General features: G+C 45.1%; 1 protein-coding gene across 1 annotated transcript in view; it reads right to left on the minus strand.

Annotated features, from left to right (window-relative positions):
• The window catches only part of Abhd12 (abhydrolase domain containing 12, lysophospholipase), a 64,302-nt gene that overhangs the window by 4,458 nt on the left and 36,822 nt on the right, over nucleotides 1-23,022 (minus strand). The window contains exons 2-10 of the mRNA XM_038330397.1: nucleotides 21,593-21,717; nucleotides 13,802-13,907; nucleotides 11,375-11,494; nucleotides 7,900-7,930; nucleotides 6,413-6,458; nucleotides 3,563-3,692; nucleotides 2,636-2,673; nucleotides 2,214-2,293; nucleotides 1,229-1,311 (exon numbers count right to left, since the gene is read on the minus strand). Of these exons, the coding sequence (XP_038186325.1) occupies nucleotides 1,229-1,311; nucleotides 2,214-2,293; nucleotides 2,636-2,673; nucleotides 3,563-3,692; nucleotides 6,413-6,458; nucleotides 7,900-7,930; nucleotides 11,375-11,494; nucleotides 13,802-13,907; nucleotides 21,593-21,717 (759 nt within the window). The remainder of the gene's footprint in view (nucleotides 1-1,228; nucleotides 1,312-2,213; nucleotides 2,294-2,635; nucleotides 2,674-3,562; nucleotides 3,693-6,412; nucleotides 6,459-7,899; nucleotides 7,931-11,374; nucleotides 11,495-13,801; nucleotides 13,908-21,592; nucleotides 21,718-23,022) is intronic.

Consider the following 23,022-nt stretch of genomic DNA (forward strand, 5'->3'; position numbering starts at 1 on the left):
GTCATCTATAATGAGATCTGGTGCCCTCTTCTGGCCTGCATGGATAAATGCAGACAGAACACTGTATATATAATAAAAAAAATTTGGCAAGGGACTTTGTTTGCAATGATTTACTGAAATTTTAATCTGGTGCATTTTTACTTTTAGAACAAAAATAAATATTCGAAGGAAAACTTTGTTTAAACATCTATTTCAAAGTGTTCACTGTTAAATTTAAATACTGCGGGCTGGAGAGATGGCTCAGAGGTTAAGAGCATTGCCTGCTCTTCCAAAGGTCCTGAGTTCGATTCCCAGCAACCACATGGTGGCTCACAACCATCTCTAATGGGGTCTGGTGCCCTCTTCTGGCGTGCAGGCATACACATAGACAGAATATTGTATACATAATAAATAAATAAATATTAAAAAAAAATTTAAATACTGCTTTAATGCCTTGCTTTAATTCAAAAGTCCTGATTTAAAGACTGAAAAAAGAATTATACAGGCAAAAATGTGCTATTAAGGCCGGGCGGTGATGGTGCACGCCTTTAATCCCAGCACTCAGGAGGCAGAGGCAGGCAGATCTCTCTGAGTTCAAGACTATCCTGGTCTACAAGAGCTAGCTCCAGGACAGGCTCCAAAATCTACAGAAAAATCCTGTCTCAAAAAAAAAAAAACCAAAAATAAACAAACAAACCAAAAGAAAAAACAAAAACAAAAAAATGTGCTGTTAATCTTTTAAAATTCTTTAATTCTGTGCCAGTGAGAAGACTGTTCCTTTTATAATGAGTATTTTCATTATCTACTTGCTCACTGTGCAAGCCTGACAAACTAATTTGATTTCTGGAGTGTGTGTTAAAAAAGATAAATGTGATTGCAGGCATCTAAAATCCCAGCACCCCTGTATTACGTAAGAAAGGAGACAGAGGCAGGAGCATGGCCCAGAACCTGTGGTCAGCTAGCCTAAAGTATGCAGCATGGCAGAAACAGCAAGAGAAACCTGCCTAACAACAAGGTGGAAGGAGAAAACAGACACCTGAAACTCTTGACTCCACACGCATACCCTGGCATGCCTGTGCCCCTGCCCTGCCATTTAATGTTTGTCTCATTTCTAATACAAAGCTCCACTTGATCTTCCCTTTCAAAAGACACCTTCTTAGAAACCGCCCGTAAGTCTCCCGAATCCCACCGCAGTGAGTCACGTGGGGCCCGACGTCTGTCTTTCCACTCACTCGGTCACAGTACTCACTTTTCGTCATTTGCAAATTTAATTCCACTGCTTGTAATGGGGTCCAGGAAGAACCAGTCAAAGCCAGGGAAGTATCGATATATCTGAACACAAGACAAGACAGAGAGCTTTTTTCAGAAGGATTAAGACAGCTGCACAGACACAAGAGCCCAGGGTTCTGGCAGTTTAGGTGCAGGGAGTTAGGGGGGTGCAGTTCCTTTCCATTCATTCCCAACGTTGTCTTAGCTTTGTAGGTGGGGACAGGAGACTCATCTGCCGGCCCCAATGATCAGATGGGGCCTCTACACCTCAGGTACAACCAGAATCCTGCTTAGAAACCAAACTCCCTACTGACAAAAGACCAGTACCCACCAAGGAAATAGGGATCAAAGGCTGGCTTCCTTACAAGATGTCAGAAAATAAGCAGTACCAATGATATGAGAGGTGGTAGCATGAGATCATGTCAAGAGGCAGACTCCAGAACACACACTGGTCAGGAGCTGAAGTGGGAAGGGGGAGAGCAGGCCAGAAGAAGGATGGATCCCACCTGATGAGGGAAAGGTGGGACTGGACTAGCCTGCCCTAGAGTCCCTAGCAAGGATTACCTATGCTTTACTCTGAGACACTGCTGGGAAGTTCAACTCTCCTGTGCACCAAGCTTGGGTTCCAATCATTCTCTAGTACCCAAAGTATAGGCTCCACTCAAGGAGAGAGAGTCTGCAGCCTTCCACAGCACCATGGACAGTGATGCTGTGAGATCAGGGTGCAGTGAAGCCACATGGGTACAAGGTATACAATAAGGCCTCAGGGCAAGGCCTCCTGTAGTTCCAGTGTCCCTGGCTAAAAGCTATCCCCCTTCTCTGGCAGCTCTACAGGCAGGTCAGTGCCTAGAACTGGGAGTTCTTTAGTAATGTCAACCTAAACTATTTTCATCATCTACTTGATCTCATTCTCATGGCAATTATGTCAATAATGAAAATAAGTTTTCATAAAATCATGTACTTGCCACTGAAAATGGATGACTCTTTGCTTCTTCACGGATATTTGTGAATGGAGACTCCAATATGAGGGCATCGGGCGGCGTCTCTAGATAAGCAGACACAGAGAGCTGACAGTGGGTAAGAAGTGATAGAGCCAGTGGGGTTGAGTGGCTGGGAGCTTAGACAGGACAGGGAGCCCAGGTACCCGTTCTGCAGGCCTCCCACCACCATCAGTCCCAGCCTCCAAGGGGCCCAGATGACTTTTGAGGATCCTGTTGGGAGGGTAGGTTGGGTAAACCCTGAGCACACCTGGAGCCCCACCCTTGATGGTCAGCTCATGCCATCACTGTGCTGCCTGCCAGTTAGAACTTGCTTGGCAAGAATGTGTAGCAGAGGCTGGACCATTAACATGTGCAAGGTACCCAGCCATGGTGCCTGGCTCTCTCACCTCTCTCACAGAGGCGCCGTACCAGATTCGTTGCCACTCTGGGAAGAAAAAATAGAGTTCAGCTGAATTATAATGAAAATGCTTTTAAATAAGACTGCACAGATCCTGGAAAGTGCCCAGAGAAACAACCTGAAGCTAACTTGGGGCTCAGGGTAAGTGGGAGAAACAAGGTGAGCCATCAGTTGACCCTTCTTAAAAGGTGACAACAGCCACCCTCCTGTCCTCATCATGTGATCTCTCTCCAGGAAGTCTCCCACAGGTTTCCCTGCCCTCTCCCTTCAGCTGGCACCCTGGTGGGTGACAAGTGCCACTGTCATGTGACTTCCTGCTGTCTTAGGATAACACTAGGCAGATACTATGCAGACTGCCACAGAGATGGCCAGTATCCTTCCATGGCATATTCTCCCTCCAGTATGCCTACAGGGAAAGGTATCAGGAAGGCTGAGGACCAAAGTTCTTTTAAGAACACCTGGGACCCTGCTGAGCAGAATCCAGGTTGTCCATAGATCTTCTTGCTCCTCCCTGCTAAGCTGAACTTGGCAAAGTAACAATGCTGCTCCAAACATCTCCACATAGCGTTCTTGGACCCAATGGCTGGTAAGCACACACTAATTCATACCTGACACCATCTAGGTGTTCTATGGGCATTCTGAAGAAGCTCTGGGGGACAAGAGCTCCCTGCCACACTGGCTGCCATCTCCGATGCCCATATTGGTTCTAAGGCACTTCTGAATTGAGGAATAGCTATAGAAATCCAGTCTCTCCTTAGTCCCTCATGGTGCTTCACTCTCTTACCCTCTACCACAGGGCCAGGAACCAAGACTGTAAGAATGGATGATGCTATAGGCTCAGAGGCATTGGGCTGCTTCAGAAGTCACAAATTATTCCTGCCTTCACCAAGTCTTCTTCCTGCCTGAGAGTGCTTACCCAGTGCCCAGTGAATGGCCCCAAATATACACAGGGTTGTCACCACTTCTTGCTTTGATCCAGTCAAAAACATGGAGTGCATCATACGTCATGCCTCGCTCCGATGGTGTTCCCACTGAGTCACCCCAACCTGAGAAAGAAGAATGTCAAAGGCAGCCTGTGAACGGGAGCAGCCACAACAGAAGCTGCCATGTAAGCATCTGTAGTCCCACATCTGTGCCCTCATTTCTGCTCCAGCTTTGGTGGCAGAGAGACAGGCAGAGAGGCCTGGAAGTGTACCTGTCCTACTTCTGCTGGCTGATACACCAGAGGCTCTACATGCACATCAGACTAGTAACCAACAGAAGAAAGGCAGCAAAGCACACACCAGAACCTCAAACACATGCCTTGCTAGTTCCTGCCCACAGGTGTGAACATCCTCCTCCAGGCTAGTTCTTCCTCTACTCTTATTGACAGGCCAGCACTGAAGCTCATAATGACCAGGACAAAGGCAGTGCCCCTAAGAGAGCCCAGGTGGCCCAGGGCCCACAGAAGGACCAGGTCAGAGAGGAGGAAGTGGTGGAACTGCAGGGAAGCAGGGAGGTTGGAGAGTCCCCTCCTGAGGCAACTCAGTCTCCAGCAAAGATCAAGCACAATTGCCTTTCTAGTAGCTCAGCACTGAGTCATCATCACATGATCTGCATACATCACAAGGCTCAGAAATGCATTCTGCTGTGTGAGCAAACCCCACAATTACCACGTCAGTCTCCCAACCCCAGGAAGAAGAACTGAGGAGGGACTTGAGTAAAAGCTTAGGCTATCTATCTTATGGGAGACAAGAAGAGAGAGACAGAGTAACAGAAAATAGGAGCAGAGTCAGAGACAGACTGGAGTGGTCCCATACCACACAGACAGGCAGCCTGGAAAGAGATGCCTGGGATATCTTAAGAGAACACAGAAGGAAGGAGGTGTTCTTTTCATCACCCTAGGGTCTCAGCATACATGAGGAAGAATATTTCTAAAAACCTGTACAGCATGGAGAAGGAAGAAGACAGGAAAAGGAACAGGGCTTTTCAGCTCTTCAGTAAATTTTTCTGAGCCCAGAACATTCATCCTTGTTTTGTTTTGTTTTGCTTTGAGACAGGGTTTCTCTGTCTGGAATTGTTGCTGTCCTGGAATTCCCTCTATAGACCAGGAGGCCTTGAACTCAAGATCTGCCAAGTGCTGGGATTAAAGGTGTGTGCCACCACTGCCTGGCTCAGAACAGTCATCCTGATGGAACATTCTTTATTGAAAGCTATCACTGTAGTCAGCAGAACAGTGACTCCTGGAGAAGCCCACATCTTAACAGAGTTTGTAAACACATGACCCTCACGCCAGGAGTTAAGCTGCAGAAAGAAAGCAAGCCACTAGTGGGCTATGACATTATCACTTTAAGAGTTTTTATTAACAAAGAGGAAGGAAAGGGGGGAGGGTGCACAGACCTGTCTGAAAGAAACATGGCAAAAGAGAGCATGGGTGGGCATGTCCACCTTTTAAAAGCATCTCAGCACATGCATATAGGGGCTTATGTAGTCACAGAACACATATGTATAGATTAGGTGGCCATGCTGCACATGCACATAGATTATGAAGGGCATAAGGCCCTGGAGTGACAAGGCAGTTTGTCTGAATGCTGATGGTGCATGCGCAGCTGTGGAACCCCAGAAATGCTAGCACCTAGAGTGACTAAGCGTTTTGTCTGAATGCTGCCTGCCATGGGATCCCAGATATAATAGAAATGACAACAGGACAACCTTGAGATAGGGTGATACTGGATCATCTGGGGAAGCCCAATTATTCATAAACATTTTAATAACAGAAAGAGAGGTCAAATGCCAAGGTTCAGACAGCCATGAGCCAAAGAGTGTACTGGCCTGTAACATGAGGGCCTGCTTTGGGCTGGTATCTTAAAGGCTCTTGGCTGAAGGAGCGGAAGGAGCTCCCGCAGCACTGGCCTCTGCAGCTAGGAGAGGCAAGGAGGGGATGGGGGCCTCTCCAGAAGTCACTGAAGAACAAAGCCCACAAGATACTTTAATTCTATTATAGGGACTAAAGATTTTATATTTCTGATCTCCATAACTACAAGATAATAAATTTGTCTTGTTTTAAGATATGCTGCTTGTAGTAATTTGTTACATCAACACAAGAAAACTAACATTAAGTCCCACTTGCAGGTGGCAGTGGCTTCCACCCCTTCCCAGTCCCTTAGCCAGAGGACATCTGAGTAACTGCCATCCTCCAGAAGAGTAAACAAGCTAGCTAAGCAGCCTTTGTCCTTTGAGCTCTCCAAGTAGCGATCCTGTGAGGAATAGTCCTTTAAAACAGCTGCTCACTGTTAAAAAAAGTATTTCTGCTGCTCATTAATCGGAATGCTCGTAATGCACACCAGTGGCAGCCCTGACTAAATACACAAAGAAAGAAGCGAGAGCATCAAGACAGAGGGATCTGTCTGTTCTCAGTGACCCGTTTCCCAGTTCTCATCATCTCACCAAGACTAGCTGCTACTAAGCCGGTGTCTAATGTCCAGCTGCAGGGAAAATCCTGAGTCCAATAAGGAGAAAAGACAGTATTTTCTGTATTTAAATGCTACTACCAGGACACTGACAGTAAAGTCAGCCTCCAGAAGCTACAGCAGGATGCCTACTACCCTTCCGCCCACTGACAGCACAGCCCTGCAGGCCTAGAATTACACAAACAAGCTGCCTGCCTGGCTTCCAAGCTCTCTCTCAAGTCTGTCCATCATGTATAATCAAAAGCGAGGGCATGCCTGGATACATTCTTTTGTTTGTTTTTGGGTTTTTTGAGGGATACATTAAAAAAGAACCTCACCTCTGTAATCGAAGGTGACTACATGGTAACCAAGGGAACTCAGCACCTGTGAAGTGGAAGACATCCATCATTGGCAACATGACTTGGACTGAGCAACTTGCTTCCTGCTAACCCCTCCAGAGTTCTGTCCTGAGTCTTACATACAGTGGGAACTTAACAGACTGCTGACATATAGCTCTTGCCTGGGCCTGTTGCTGTAGAATGTAGAACTTCCTCTGGCTGAACAACATAGGAAGGATGCCTTTTCTGCTGCTGCTTAGACAGCCAAGTGGCCAGCTCCTACAGTTCCCAGGATGTTTTGCAATACAGTGCAACAGACAGCTCTCAGATACTGTCAGCAGGCCTAAGGCAGTCAACATGTTGGTGGACCTCAGAAACTTCATTTGAGGATCCTCACTGCAGCCTAGTATTTTTCTGATTTTGGTGAATTTCTCTATTATTTTTTAAAATTTCTACAGACTAACTAGTTATTGTTGTCCATTCTCATTAAGATCATTGCTCAAGTGCAGTGTCCAATACTGACTAGAACAATGAAAGAGACTCCACATCACTACTGTCACCTCAAGCCACTTAGCATTCCACCCTCAGGGAGACATGGTACTGTCCTAGGCAGCCTGGTGACTCCTGCCCTCTCCTAGCCTGCACTCAAAGCCTCGTGGGCCTGGACAAGGAGATTCTTTTCTACTACAGAAACATCAAGTTAACTGCTAACTTCTCAGTCACTTACCTTTCCTGCCTTGATCCAACTGACTCAAGGGAATAAAAATTTCCCACTACCCAGATCAAAATAGGCCCACATATCTGTGTACATTCTCTTCTGCCCTATTAGATACAAACATCTCTCTAAGGAGAGGAGGGCATGTATGGTGAGCCAACCATGCTGCACCAAGATTCCAAGACCCAAGATCAAGAACAAAACCACAGGGCTGGTGGGATGGCTCAACAGGTAAAGATACCTGCTGCAGAGCTCGATAATTTGAGTTTGATACCCAAGACTCACATGGTGCAAGAAAAGAAACAACTCTCCCAAGCTGTCCTCTGGCTTGAACTGTGGTGCGTGCACGCATGCATGCACATGCATACAAATAAAAAACAAAACTATAAAAATGAAAGGAATTCTATGTCATGCCTAAGGCATGAACATTTACTTGCAGGGGCTACTATCAAGCCTGTCTGGAACTTGGCTCAAATCCCACCTGCCTTTATACTCCCTACACCCCAGGGGTGATCCTACAATAAGCTCCCACAGCATTTCTGTGTTTGAGAAACACATCATGAAAAACAATGGCAAATGCTTTTCACCTCATTAGCAAATGCATGTATGCATTGGTTCTGGAACCCACCCTAGAAGCAGCACAATGGAAGACCCATGGGAGAACTGGCCAGGCATCACCTTCAGCAAGTCCACGAATGGTGACTTTTCAGAGTGGCTAGTTCAAGCAACCCCTTCTATTCCAGCACTGCTCCTTTGGGACATGGGCACTCACCTTGTACAGCTCCACACGGTGGTCGCCTCCTCTGCAGCATGAAAGGGAAGGAAACAGAAGTGAAATTAGTGCCCCTGCTCAAGGTAAGGCACAAGATGGCCCTCAAGAGTCTGGATGTCAGAGCTAGAGAGATGGTTCAGTAGTAAAGAATGCTTACTGCTCTTGCAGAGGACCTGGGTTGTTCCCAATACCCACATTAGGCAGCTTACAACTGTATAGGCAGCTTACAATATATATATATATATATATATATATTTTTTTTTTTTTTTTTTTTTTTGGTTTTTCGAGACAGGGTTTCTCTGCAGCTTTTTTAGAGCCTGTCCTGGAACTAGCTCTTGTAGACCAGGCTGGCCTCGAACTCACAGAGATCCACCTGCCTCTGCCTCCCGAGTGCTAGGATTAAAGGCGTGTGCCACCACCGCCCGGCTATTTTTAAAATTTTAAATCTGAGATCCCAAACACCATTTCAAAGAAGGATCTATGGTAGACACATGACTCTCTGGATCCCCCTAAGTTGTATCAAACTTCTCTCCAACATCTTAGGGATATTTTTTAATTCCTGTGTGTACTTTAATTTTTTAGTAGGAATGCACACTTACTGCCCAGATTCAAGAAAACACCCTGCCTGCCTGTGCCACTCAGCCCTCGCCAGCTTTCTAGGGTCAGGGCTACCTATGTGTATGGGAGTTGTATCCCAAGGAATCTGTCTCTGTACCTTCCTATTTCAACCCTCATTTCCTATCTAGACCCCCAATCATGGGAGCTCCTTTCTGCCTGCTGCTTCATCAGGATATGATGGAGGAATGTCTATAGATGTGAGAATTAACCAATAAGAGGCTGAAACAAATGGGCCAGGCAGTGTTTAAAAGAATACAGTTTCCATGTAATTATTTCGGGTGTAAAGCTAGCCGGGTGGCGGGACGCAGCCCCGCCGCTCCATCTACAAGGCTACACTGATATCTCTGCACATACATGTGCCATACACACATATGGCATATACCTAGACACAGGTGAGTGAGCCCTGGACCCAGCTGCTGGCCCTTCATCAGGAGGCCCTTGTCTCTCATCATAGTGTATGGAATGGTTAGTTCCCTAGCAGACAAGAGTCCTATTAAGCATTTCTTGTTCATTCCTTCATTCTTCAAAGCTATTTTTCTTTTATAATGAGCACTGAGGCCATTTCAGATATATGGTGAGTGGGGATGCCATTGTAGGGACACATGAATGAGTTAGAGGAGAGAAATCAATACGTTGCAGCACAAAAATGAAATGTATTCAAGACCAGAAGGAAATCCTACCAGATGTTTTTAGTTATCTTTGGAAGATAGTTTTCTAAAACCCCTAAATTCCCTCCATTGACTGAAAAAAGAAAGCGGGACTGAGAGCTCAGAAAGTTACACCTTTGGGGGACTTCAATGCTATGACTGTTGAGACTGAAGGGACCCTGCTTGGGGAGGGAGGGATAGCTAGAGAAGAGTCTCAGAGGTGAGCCAAAGCCTTTGAGAAATGAGGGTGTAAGAAGAACTAGACAGAATGCAGGCACTATAGGCAGTCTCTGGGAGTAGGAAGGCACAGTAAATCACTGAATGTCACCATATTTCTTTCAGACATAGTTACAGAAAAGCTTTGTCCTTTTCATTTAACACATGACTACCAGAAACATGTGTCACAGCCAACTATATTGTTTTCATTTATGGAAGTATGCAACAAGAGCTGTTTATAGCTCCTTGGTCTTTGAAAAGCAGAAGAGAAACCTATTGCAGCTTGTCCCCAACAAAGCAGACTGGAAACTGTGCAGAGCATGGGTGAGTCAGTAGCCAAGCATTCTGCTCCTGGCACAGAGACCAACCTCGTGGGCTGTGCTTCTGGGTTCTTTCTACAATGCCCTCTGCATTGCTGCATAGCACATAACTACCCAGGACTGCCTTCCCCACAAGAAAGACCCATACATTGTTCTTCTTGCTGTTTCTACCTATAAAAAGTTTACCCTGCAGCTACCCTCACACTGCCCTGCTGGTGAAGGGCCTACCTCCTTTCTGGCTCCTTCAGATTCTCTCATAGGCAACCCAAAGAAACATAGAAAAAGGGGCCCTAGAATTTTCAAACAAAGCTTTCCTTAGAAAATGTACCTCCCCACCTCCTCTACGCCTTTTGAACAACATGCTGTGGTGTAAAAAACGCATGAGCTTTTTAGGTGGGAGAGCAAATCCAGCCTAAGCCAGCCTGAAGTCCAAGGCATCAAACACACTCACGAGAAGCATCTGGATAAACCAGAAAGGCCCAAATGCACAAAGTATGTACTTTTTCAACAGCCCATTAGGATACACTGCCACTGCCTGTGTCAAGACTGCTACAGACAGCTCACCCACACAGGCAGTCCAGGACATGCCCATGCATGCTCAGCCTTCAGCTTCCTCTCTGGCCACTTTTAAATGCTGCTTCTCTTTTAGACATGGGAAAAGAAGAAGAAAAGGAGGAGGAGGAGAAGTGGTGTGCCTCTTCCTACAGCTGTGTAGCCCTAGTCTACACCCTGGGGCTCTCTCACTGGTAAGACAGACTTGCTTGCCACTCTTCAGACCAGGAGTGACAAACACAGAAAGGTGAAAGGGAGCCAGCATATTCCTCAAGGTGTACTGAGGCCACCAACAAGGGTCATCACCATCCCTTCTTTGAATGACTACCACTTCCTTAAAGAGAAGCCCTGCTTCCTAAATCACACATTAGCAGACACAGTGCCCTTTGATCCAAAGCAGGAGGAAGGAACACCCTATGGCTGGAGGAGCTCAGTCTCTCTGGCAGAGGCACATCCCCCTCCACCTGATTCAAATTCAACTTCCAAAGTTGTCTGATGCTCTGCACTATCATCTCCCAGGAGCCTCTGGGTAGAGACCCATTGGTCCTCAGCACATTGGGGTGTCTCTAAATTCTCCCAGCTCCAAAAGAACTTTTGTAGATGGAGCGGTGGGGGCTGCGTCCCGCCACCTGGCTAGCTTTACACCCAAAATAATTACACGGAAACTGTATTCATTTAAACACTTCTTGGCCCGTTAGTTTCACCCTCTTATTGGTTAATTCTCACATCCTGACTAACCCATATTTAGTAATCTGTGTAGCACCACAAGGTGGTGGCTTACCAGGAGAGATCTTAACCTGTGTCCGACTCAGAGAGGAGAGGCATGGTGACTGCCTGAAGCGTCTGCCTGAATCTGCTGTCTTTCTCCCACAATTCTGTTCTGTCTACTCCACCTACCTAATTTTCTGTCCTATTAAAGGGCCAAGGCAGTTTCTTTATTAACCAATGAAAGTAACACATAGACAGATGACTCTCCTCCATCAAACTTTACCTTCCTTTGTTCTGGAAAAGTTTCCCTTGCATGCAGCAGGTCAGTAAACCTGATTGTGTAGACCACAGGCCCACTTCAGATAAGAAGGAGCCAGGCGCTATACGGAGGTCACACCACATGTGTGGGCTTACCTGGTGCCTGCATTCCCATGCAGGTATAGAATGATGGGGTGGTTAGAAGCCAAAGCATCCTCATACCACATCTGGTCCTTCCCTTGGGCATTTTTCCACCAGATGGAGGGGATGGTGTGCCTAGAGACAGAAGTAGAGAAAGATGCAAAGTCAGATGCCCCTTTGGTATAGACAATAGCACTTATATGAAGGTTTGTGGAAACAAAGCAGCAGGGCTCCTATCTATATACAAAGTGGACAAGCAGGTGGGTAGCATATTATCTCATCCTTCAAATAAGTAACTAGAACTGTAAGCTGCAAGGTCACTGCTGATAGCCTTAGAGAGAGCAAAAGAACCTCTTGTTGGTCAAACAGCTTGTTTTGGTGGCCTTTATCTAGAGAGGAGAGAAATATATCCTGCATTAACTAGAACTTCCTAGGTAGAACCTTCCTGCATTCTAGAGCCACAAATACATGTGCAAATTCATCATCAGCCAGGCTGACCCAGGATCTTAGATACTGTTATTCTATTTGGCCAAATTCTCCTTCAGAGATAATACAAAGGACAAAATGAATACTGACAATCACTGGTGAGGGTCTAAATTGATATCTACTTTTCCTCTAAAAATCTTAGTCAAATTCATTCTAGACACCAATGACATAAATCTTTAAAAAAATCAAGTAGCCAAGTTTGTTCTCTCTCTCGCCCCCTTTTATCTTCCCCACCCCCATATTTCCCCCAGCTTCTCTGTCTCAGTTTTTTCAAGATAGGGTTTCCCTGTGTAGCCTGGCTGTCCTCGAACTCAGAGATCTGCCTTCCTCTGCCTCCCAAATGCTGAGACTAACGGTGTGCACCACCACTGCCTGGCTATTTTCTCATTTTAATGCATCTCTCTTGTTTATTCATGAGGATCATGTTTTTGTGTTTCTGGCCACCATAATTATCACTATCATACAATCACAATACCAGATACCTGAGAGGCTGAGCAGGAAGATTGCTAGATTATAGGAGTTTTCAGCCAGCTTAGGCAATATATAGCATTGATGGAGTAGTGGAGAAAAGATGGCAGCCCATTTTAGACGTCTGGAGCTGATATTCTTCTGATAGAAGCCAGACTACCTCATTTCGGATCTCTTGGCAGAGATCCAGTGTACACACCTCCCACATGTCAGTAGAGGGCGGCTGACACTGAGCTGGTACTAAGAATGGTGCTTGAGTTGCACTCAGGTCTTTGCAGAAGCTGGTGGGGGCGGATCTGAAAAGACGTAGTGAGGGCAGTTGAGAGTGGAGTCTGTCGCCTCTCGAGGCCCAAGGTTATGGAATGGTCTAGGTGGACAGGCAGCAGCTGTCTACTACCTCGAGATTTGCATGGCCATCACTCTAACTCTTGTGGGAACTTAATAGTGTACAAAGGGGCTGTCAATGCTTTCTGCCTAAGTACACCATTATACTCCTCTTGCACAGGACAGAACCTTGATCCTGGTTAAGGGACCAATCATTCTACCCTCACACAGCTCTGGACAGAGCAGGTCAGATTCTTCGAAGTCCCAAAAGCACACACGGGTCAGCTACTGCCCAATTAAATAAAAAAGGAAATGACAAAAAGACTCTACTCCCAGTGTCCTCTGCTGAGAACAAGAGCCTCCCTTCTTGTTCTCCCTTCTTTACCACAGACTGTCAATGGAAGCATCTGAAGGTCCCTCATCCACACTGGCAGCCTGCTCACTGGGTTCATTTACAAACATCTCACATACATGGTGGGTCTCTAAGGCTGCAGAAAGAGACTTTATGGAACTGAGAAACAGACCGGCTAAGATAAAGGGGCAGTTATTGAGAGCTGCTTCTGAGAGAAAAAAGAAACGCTGATGCAGTTCTGGTCAATTTTGACCCAGTTGTTTAGGGATCATCACTGACACAAAAAGCCACTAAAATATATCCCAAGGAAACCACAGAGAAGTCACAGGGCTTATGTCCAGTGTAAATTGATGGAGAAAAGTAGACAGTAGGCATTCACTTCTCTGAAGAGGTACACTCAAGTCTGTATTTCTGATTGTGTGCTTACATTCCTTTTTTCCTCTAGACTGTTTGGTTAAAAAAAACAAACTTGGAAATAAGACTCTAAAAACAATGTGGTTACAAAGCCTTTGCTGTTTGAAGGACCTCAGCAGAGAGTTTGGTGCCATCCCCCTCTGCACCACTGAGATCAAATTTAGCTGAGTTCTTCCCTTGGTCTTAAGGACAGATGAAGACAAAAACAAGCCCAGCACCACAAGCCTAGTGTCCCGGACACCACCTGACCTGAGCAGGACAGCACCCCGAGCCGATCAGAACAGCACCCTGAGCCTGGTGTCCACAGACCACCCAAGCTGAGCAGGGCCCTCATAGCTTCCTGAAGAGGTCAGAGAAGCTCATGCCTCTACCCTGCAGGCTTGGCTGTAGGCACTTACCAGACTCCAATAGTCACATCATCCTCTGGCTGGAGGTAGTAATTGCAGGTATGATTCAAACCTTGATCCTGTGGTTTTTTCAAGTCAATGAAATAGGGGACCCTCACTGTAGGGGACAAAGAGATGAAGTCTGGGTTAATGGGAGAGGATGGGCACACACAAAGAAACACCTCACCTTTGTATTAACATGCACTCTTGAGCACACACCACACACACACCACTGCAATACATAACCACTACTCCCCCCACATATACAGAGACACACATGTTGAGAAGCACACACCCCATCCCCACAGCATAGGAGAAACTCTGAAAAGGCACTAAGTGTTTTTCTATCGGGATTTTGTCACATGAGATGCATACTTCAGGGAGGGAGTAAAGCTAAAACCTGAAATACAGCTTGAAAACACTGGAGTAAGGGCACAGCCTAAGTGGAGCCTGAAACCAGGAAGGGCTGCTCAAGGGGAAGACGGAAGCAAGGGAAAGGACCGTCTTTAACAAGATTAAGCTGGCACAAGATAGGGGAGATACAGAGGGGACAAGATCCTGCAGAAGGGCTCACCTAAGTCACAGCTGAAAGCTGAGGTCAGGGTGGCTGGGGGACACTGGAAAGGGGCAGTGGATAAGATGACAGGTACAAGAGGGAAGGAGGTACAGAGGTTCTCAAGTCTCTGCGACATCACTTAAGCCAGTAAAGACATCAAAATGAATGAATACAAAACTCATCCGCAGTGAACTCAAGGCTACTATGCAGAGTCTTACAGTATAGTCATCTCCCAATAGGGCCCCAACTGGATAACTGGAATGCCAAACTACAGGAGATCATGGACACATGTGCTATGGGAAAAATGCAGGACAGGGCAGATAAGAGGGACACTGGCCTACTGTCACTGCAGATACAAGCTAAGGACATCAACAACTGTGACCACACCATGCGTGGCTGGGAGGAGGGATGCAGAGAGACACATGCCAAGTGTGAGTGTGCAGTGGGACTTTTAAATTTTTTTCCCTTACATATCAATGTACTTTACTGCAATGGCAAACATCTTTTGAAGAAAAACTTAATGGAAATACAAAAAACTTAAATGAAATTAAACCAAATTAAATTAAACCAAAAACATAAGCCCTAAGGTGTAATTTACCCTTGCCATGGGGGAGGAGCTACAAAGAGCAGGATGGTCCTGACTTCTGGGTCATCATGAGCTCTAGAAGGAATCCATTCACAGCTTTTTGGGGGGAGATAAAGCAGGAGTTTCAAGACTAACTTCACATATCATCTGGCAGGTCTAACTCACTTCCTGAAATGCCTCTTGGCCTCAATGAACACTTGCTGAATAAGTGAACCATCGGATTCATGAAGACACAGGATGCATGTGCTCCTTCTCCAGAAATTCCTCTGAGCATCTCCCCCAGGTCACATTGGGAGAGGAATTCCTCACATCATTACCTTCCTAATCCACATCTCCCTGAAGAAGCAGGCTGAAGTTTTAAATCTCCTCTTAAATTTCTGTTAAATGCTGAATAACATCTTCCCCCCAACTCCTAGAACCCAAGACTCTGACCTTGCTTAGAAACCAGGTCTTTTCAGAGTAACAAAGCTTAACTGAGGCTTCCAGAGTAACCTCTAACCCATCATGTCCAACAGACTTCTAAAAGGGGAGACCACATAAAGATTGTGAGTAGATGGGTAGAGGTTTCTACAAGCCAAGCCATATCAAAGACTGCAGGTCACTGGCAGCTGGTGAAACAGGCAGGAGGTGGTAGAGTGCTTGCCCACTATGCACAAGGCCCTGGAGTTCCATCCCTAGTACAGAATAAAGGGAGGCAGGAAAAGGAGAAGAGGGAGAAAGGATGGACTCTATCCAGGTGCCTCAGAGGGTGCAAACACTTTGATCTTAGACTTTTGGCCACTGAGACTGTGAGACAGCATTTTTGTCTTAAGCCACCCAATCTGAAGACCTGTCAGGAAAATGGACAGTCATACTAAAGCATTCAGATTTTATCGTGCCAGTGGTGTTACTGGAGACTTGGAAGTTGTCTGGCATGGAAGCAATAGAAATGAAATGAAGCAAGGAATGCATGCAAGGCTTTAGTGGGGTTCCAGCTTGCAAGTAGAATGGAGCCAGCACTGGTTGCTCTCTGAACAAGGGGAGAAGCAGGCCTTTACTGGCTGGCCTGAAGGTAGAGTGGAGGCTGTTCTATACACTGCTGGAAATCTTCGGGGGCTGAAGATCAGCTCCACGGAACATCAGCAGGTCTGCATGAGGACTGAACAGAACCTGACCTGAGGGCAATGGCAGCACAGAAAGGAAGATAGAAATGCCAGGTCTTTTGTCCTGTTACTTAAGTTTTCCATTGGTAACAGTGGGGCCCATGAGGGCTTCAATTAGAAAGAAGTCTACTTCCTGTGCTGTACAAGCCAATCCCGAGCTTCCCTCTATGACCTGACCACACTGGAACTTGAAAGCTGCAGCCTCAGTTGCAGGTGAAATTAAAATGGAAAAAAAAATCCAACCAGGCAGTGGTGGCTCACACTTTTAATCCCAGCACTCAGGAGTCAGAGACAGGTGATCTCTGTGAATTCGAGGCCAGCCTGGTCTACAAAAGTGAGTTCTAGGACAGCTAGGACTGTAACACAGAGAAACCTTGTTTTGTTTTTGTTTTTATTTATTTATTTATTTATTTATTTATTTATTTATTTATTTATTTATTATGTATACAATATTCTGTCAGTGTGTGTATGCCCACAGGCCAGAAGAGGGCACCAGACTTCATTACAGATGGTTGTGAGCCACCATATGGTTGCCGGGAATTGAACTCAGGACCTTTGGAAGAGCAGGCAGTGCTCTTAACCACTGAGCCATCTCTCCAGCCCCGAAACCTTGTTTTGAAAGACAAAAATAAACAAACAAAAAACCTGAAAAGAGAAAAAAAATAAAGGGCTAAGAGCAGGAAAAAGAGCCTCTCACTGACACCCAGTTTGCCTCTGTGGCTGATGGGGGCACTGAAGTCAAAATTCAACATAACTGATGGAGCCAAAACTGCCCACAGAGATAGGTGTCTTCCTGAACCTTCAGATGCCATCTCAGGCAGGATGTTAAAAACAGCAAGTGAACTGTGCTTACATAGGACCCCATCTCGACACTAAATCTAAACAATGCACATCAGAAAGCCACTTTACAATTTTATTCACAAAGGTAAATTCTTTAAGAAAAAGTAAAAAGGCTCATATATTTTCACTTAGGCCTTTTTTTTGCATTTGAGCTTTGCTTAGTCTTTGAACCTTGTTTTAAGTTACATCCTTTGACGAATGAAACCTAGAAAGTCACAGGATTATATGCAGCCATTGTAAAAACACTTAAGTATGCTTCTTTCTTTAAATAAAAAAAACATTACTGTTGTATATGTATGCTTATGTGTGTGAATGCGGGCATTTGTGCACGTCCCACGGAATGTATGTGGAGGTTAGGACAACTCATTCGACTGTGGGTCCTGGGGACTAAACTCAGGTCATCAGGTTTGTGCACTCTTTCCTACTGAGTCACCTTGCCGACCTTAGCATGACTCTCCTGAGAAGCCTAGGCCCATAGGCCCATGTCTTGGGATTATGCATTATTCTTTTTCCTACATGACTGTGGTGATTTGAATGACAAATGTCCATTGTAAGTTCAGCTATTTGAAGACTTGGTCCCCAGTTGGTGGCGCTGTTGGGCTGGGGTGTGTGAGAGGGATAAATTAGATCACTGGAGGTGTGGTTTGAGAGTTCATAGCCTCAGCACACTTCTGGTTCTCTCTCAGCTTCCTGATGCTGCTGCTATGTATCCTCATTGTGATGGACTCTTACCCCTCTGAACCATAAGCTAAAATAAACTTTCTTCCATAAGTGGCTTCTGGTCACAGTGTTTTATCGTAGTAACAGAAAAGGTATTAATTCAATGATTTTCCATCTAAACACTGAGATAACTCATATACTTTGCTTCACTCTGGCTCATGCTAAAATTCTTTTCTGCAGCAAAGATCCAAATCAGATGCCCACTGGTAACCTGAGACTCACAAGTCAGTTCCGCTTATTTATCTGACTGCAAATTTAAGAGAAATCTGCTATACATTCATGACTATATTAACCATGCTGTGAGCCCTAAAGATTGTCAGGATGGAGTGAAGCAAGTCCTGACTCCCATCTGGAAGAGACAACAACTTCTACATGCACAGGCCTTCCCAGTTTGAGGTAAAACTCCAGCCTCAAAGCCTCTAATGCTTCAGCCAAAAGGGGAGACAGGCACAGCAATTAAAGTTGTCCACACTGTAACTAGAAAACCAGCAAGCCCTGAGCCATTTGCCCTTTCCTCCCAGGAGAGCAGGCCTCACAGTGCAAGCATGGCAAAGAGGGCCAGGCCAGCACTGCTGTGGGAAAGGCTGTGCGATGGCTAACCACTGCCCTAAAATGACACCCATCTGTGCCAAATTCTTGAGTAATTTAAAAACATTATTTATTCTTTGTAGTGGGCGGTATATGTGTGTGCTAGGGCATAGTAATTTAAAAATTCATTATTTATTCTTTGTAGTGGGTGGTATATGTGTGTGCTAGGGCACAGTAATTTAAAAATTCATTATTTATTCTTTGTAGTGGGTGGTATATGTGTGTGCTAGGGCACAGTAATTTAAAAATTCATTATTTATTCTTTGTAGTGGGTGGTATATGTGTGTGCTAGGGCACAGGCATGAAGGTCGGAGGACAACCTTGTAGAGTTAGACCTCTCCTCCTTCCACCTGTATGTGAGCTCCAGGCTGGCAGACAGCAAAGCTTTACCTGATGAGCCTTTCTCTGGCCCTTGAGTAACTCAAAAATTCTTTTATAATAATTTTTTTTGGACTGTGTGTATGGAGGTGGAGGACTATGCTTGCTCAAGCAGAAGCTGGAGATTAATGTCAGGATATCTTTCTAAATGATTTTTCTATTTTTTTGAGGGTGTCTCACTATCTGGCTGCCCTGGAACTCATTATATAGACCAAATGAGCTCTGAAATGATAGAGACCCATCTGGCTCTGCCTTCCACGTGCTGGGGTAAAAGGCTTGCACCCCCATGCCTAGCCTCTGCCTTAGTTGTTTAAACAGACTCTCACCCATTTCCGCTAGGCTGGTTAGTCAGTAAGGCCCAGGATCAGCCTGTCTCCACCACCCAGCACCAGGGCTACAGACATACTCAGCTTTTATGTGGGTGCTGGGGATCCAAACTTAGATCATTATTCTTAAGCACCAAGCACTTTATCTACTGACCAACCTCCTCAGCCCCTTGAGTAACTTAAAAAGCAAAGCAAACCAAACAAAACCCAGCAACCCAGAGAAGATTTTTATCCCATTATCTCTTTAGCATCACTGCCCAAGGAAGAACTCACTGGTAGAGTGCATGTGAGGCCCTGTGTTTAAATCCCACTACTCCAAAATCAGCACAATACCTAACCAAACCTGCCCCCGGCCCTTTGCCCACAAGCAGTGAGCAGTGGAAGAAAAACATTAGTGGGGAGCATCAGCCTGGGCAGCAGTCATTACACATCCTCCTCTCTTGACACATGGTCAAACTAAGAACCCAAAGTTCTAAGCCTGTGGCAACGGTTTCTATCTCTTCAGAAAACCTGCACTGCAAAACCGAGGGCTATGCCTAAAGCAGACCACAGAAAAAGTCCAATCCAGATTTTTGCTGGCACCAGACTGTGTGCCAAACAGCAGAGAACACAGAGCCCTAGGCTGTATGGGTCAGTTCTAATGATTACACCAATAAATTTACAGCTCTTGTGTCTTTGTGTCTGTAAACCCACCATCTTTTCTGTGCCTTCTTTAAGGGACACTAACTCAGAAAAATAACCTGCCTTGCTTTTCCTAATAATTTTGTTTCTTCTTAAGTTTATTACTTACATGTTACCTAACTTAGAGATCATAAATTCTTAGAAGTTTGAGGACCTTCCACTTGAATAACTGAAGTATCTCTTAATAAACAACACACATATTTCTGTTTCTCTTACTTATTAAAAAATATAAATTCTTTGTTAGTATCTTTCTACAGTTAAGTCTATTATAGACTGAACATTCAAAATTTGTAAAACCAGACCTTACAGAGCCTGGAATTCTATTACTACTGGGGCTTTAAGCCTGAGACATGCCTTCCAACCTGCCCTGCACCCTCGGCTCTCTCATGTCCTGGGCTACACTCTCACATAGACTGGGCCCTCACAGTCCCTCTACCTGCTGTCTCACAGCACTGAAGTGAGGGGCAGTTGGACCGCGTTCCCGCTGCCCAGCTCCCGGTCACCGGCTAGCTTATACCCCGAAATAACAACACACAAATTGTATTCTTTTAAATACTGCCTGGCCCATTATTTTCAGCCTCTTACTCACATCTTGACTAACCCATATCGAATAATTTGTGTAACACCATGAATGGTGTCTTACCCGGAAAGGTTCAGCATGTCTGACCTGGCGGCTGGCTTCATCACATCTCGCTCACAGAGAAGAGGCACGGCAGTCTGACTAACTTAGGAGAGGCGTGGCATCTGACTGAGCCATCTACCTCACTTCCTTCTTCCTGTTCTGTCTACTCCGCCCACCTAAGAGCTGGCCAATCAAATGGGCCAGGCAGTTTCTTTATTAGCCAATGGGAATCCTCCATCACAGCACCAAGCCAGTTTCTGAGTCTCAAGCCCCCAAACACACAAGGGCCCAGAGCTCACTCTGTAAACCAGCCTTGCCAAAGATCTGGTGAGGAGTCCACCTCATCCCATCCTAACATTGACCATAGCCATTTTCACGGCCAGAGTTAATGCCTCGCACCCTCATTTGCCTCAATTTGGGTACAAAATGATATTTCTGAAAGGACTGTTTCTAGAACACACCTAGAGCCCTCTGCTTCCTGTCTTATAGCACAATACTTCCTCACTTTCCCTTCCTCTTCCACCCCAAACAGCTTTGGAACCACACAGGATCCATGTTAACTCAAGGTCCCAATATATTTTGTAAACAGCACACAATTCCACAAAAATCAAAATGTGTCAGCTTCTTTTTCTTTTTATGAAAAACAAAACAGATTTTTTTGTTTATTTGTTTGTTTGTTTTTAAAAGAAAGGACCAGTTAGGTAGTGATGGCACACACTTTTAATCCCAGCTTCAGGAGGCAGAGACAAACGGATCTCTGTGAGTTTGCGGCCAGCCTGGTCTACAAAGCAAGTTCCAGGACAGGCTCCAATGCTACAGAGAAACCCTGTCTTGAAAAATAAAAACAAAGACAAAGAAAAAAAGAAAAAGAAAAAAAAGAAGAAAAGGATCAATAATAAAAATTAAAAGAAACCCATAAGGCTTTATCATTATTATTTTTAAAGATACTGTTCTTTTCTATGGTTTCAATTAACCTGCACTATACAAGTGACAACATGTCTCTAACATGACAGATTCAGACAACTGTTCATGCTGTCAACATTTTTATCTGCTTTGGCTCGGGAGAGATAATCACTTCCAATGCAGTACTGTCACCTAGAGACCCAAATGCAGCACTGGATGGTAAGCCATCGTCGCCATGTCTCTCAACTGGACAAAAAGTGCAGGGAACTTCCCAGGTCACAGACCATCCTGAGTCTGGGTGGTGGCTCTACCTCCCACCGCACTGTACACTTAAAATCTATACATCGTACTACATGTAAGTTCAATCTCAATTAAAATAAAAAGACATCTCTTAAAGTCAGCTACCACAGTGAAAATAAGCTCTAAGTAAAAGCAAAGAAAAATTGATACAAAGGACTTACCAAAATTCAAAAAAATCAGTTTGGCCTGTATCCCAGGACACAGTTTGACAAGAAACGGAATGGCAATGTAGAACCCCAGAACACAGAGAATTATCTTCCTCAGTCGGAACCACAGGCTCTTTCGTCTACGAGACAGAAGCAATATGGGTCAAAAGGCAGTAGATACGATTCTGCCAGCTTAGTAATAGCACCTCAGATCTCTAAACAAGTGCCATAGGCATCTTTCCACACAGAGAACACTGATAAAAGTGACCTGCCATCTGCTTTTGTTAATTAACTGATACAGTCTTTGAGTTTTCAACTGTACTAGAGGGAATGTTTTATTTCTTAAGAGTCAAAGGCAGTCCTGTAAATTTGTTGTACTGGCCCTGGGGTAAGAACTGAGCAGAGACAAAAGGCCCTCAGAAAGCATCCCACCTGATATCAGAGCCCCGCTTCCACCTCATCCCGGCAGTGTCTGGCTTCTTTGGGCCTTGAAGCCTCACTGCACCAACCTGCTCTGGGCCAGCTCAGTGCTGAGTTACTCATTAGCTGCTCGTGGGAAGCAGGAAGTCCCTCCACCCAGGACATCAGCAGAACCTGCCCAACCAGGTCCTGGAGACTGCAGAGGCTGAAAATGAGACCAACCCTTGCACCCATCCCACAGAAGCCCACAGAATCCCACATCTGTTCTCAACACTTCTAAATATATTTATTTAATTTATTTAACTTTATTTTATGTACATTGGCGTGAAGATGTCAGATCCCCTGGAACTGGAGTTACAGACAGCTGTTAGGTCTGGGTACTGGGAATTGAACCTGGGTCCTCTGGAAGAGTAGTTAGTGCTCTTAACTACTGAGCCATCTTTCCAGCTCAAAACACTTCTGATTTTTGAGTAGTACCGAGAGGCCCTCAGTCTCTTCTCAATCCCCTTTAAAAGGTGTCTCTAAACTTTTCAAACTTATAGTCTTAAACTATCTCTACTTAAAAAAAAACATCAACAACAAAAACGAGGACCCTAAGACACATTTATTTATATTTATTGCTGTCATCCAAGGAGTTAAAACAGGGCTGTCCTAGAGGGCCTGAGTAGCTCATATAGATCCTGAGTTCCAGCGCCACTCACACCAGAGAGGACTGCTAAGTTCAAGGCCAGTCTATGCTGCACAGTGAGACTTTGTTCCCCACCCTCACCACATCTTTTATTTGGTTTTAGCTTCTTACTAGTAAGTTCTTTTAACATTATAAAGAGTAGATAATTCTATCTTATGTAAGCTGTTTCAAAGCGTAAAGAAAAAAGGGCCCAGTAATAGAGCATGCATGAGGCCCTGGGTCCAATCCCAACACCAGAAAGGAAAAATGTGTTTTAAAACAAAGAAGATAGAGTTATTGGTTTTACTATGTGAAGAAAGCATCGCACTAAAATAGCACATGAGGATGAGTAACTTCT

The sequence above is a fragment of the Arvicola amphibius genome, chromosome 5, assembly GCF_903992535.2.
Source record: "Arvicola amphibius chromosome 5, mArvAmp1.2, whole genome shotgun sequence".
NCBI lineage: Eukaryota > Metazoa > Chordata > Mammalia > Rodentia > Cricetidae > Arvicola > Arvicola amphibius.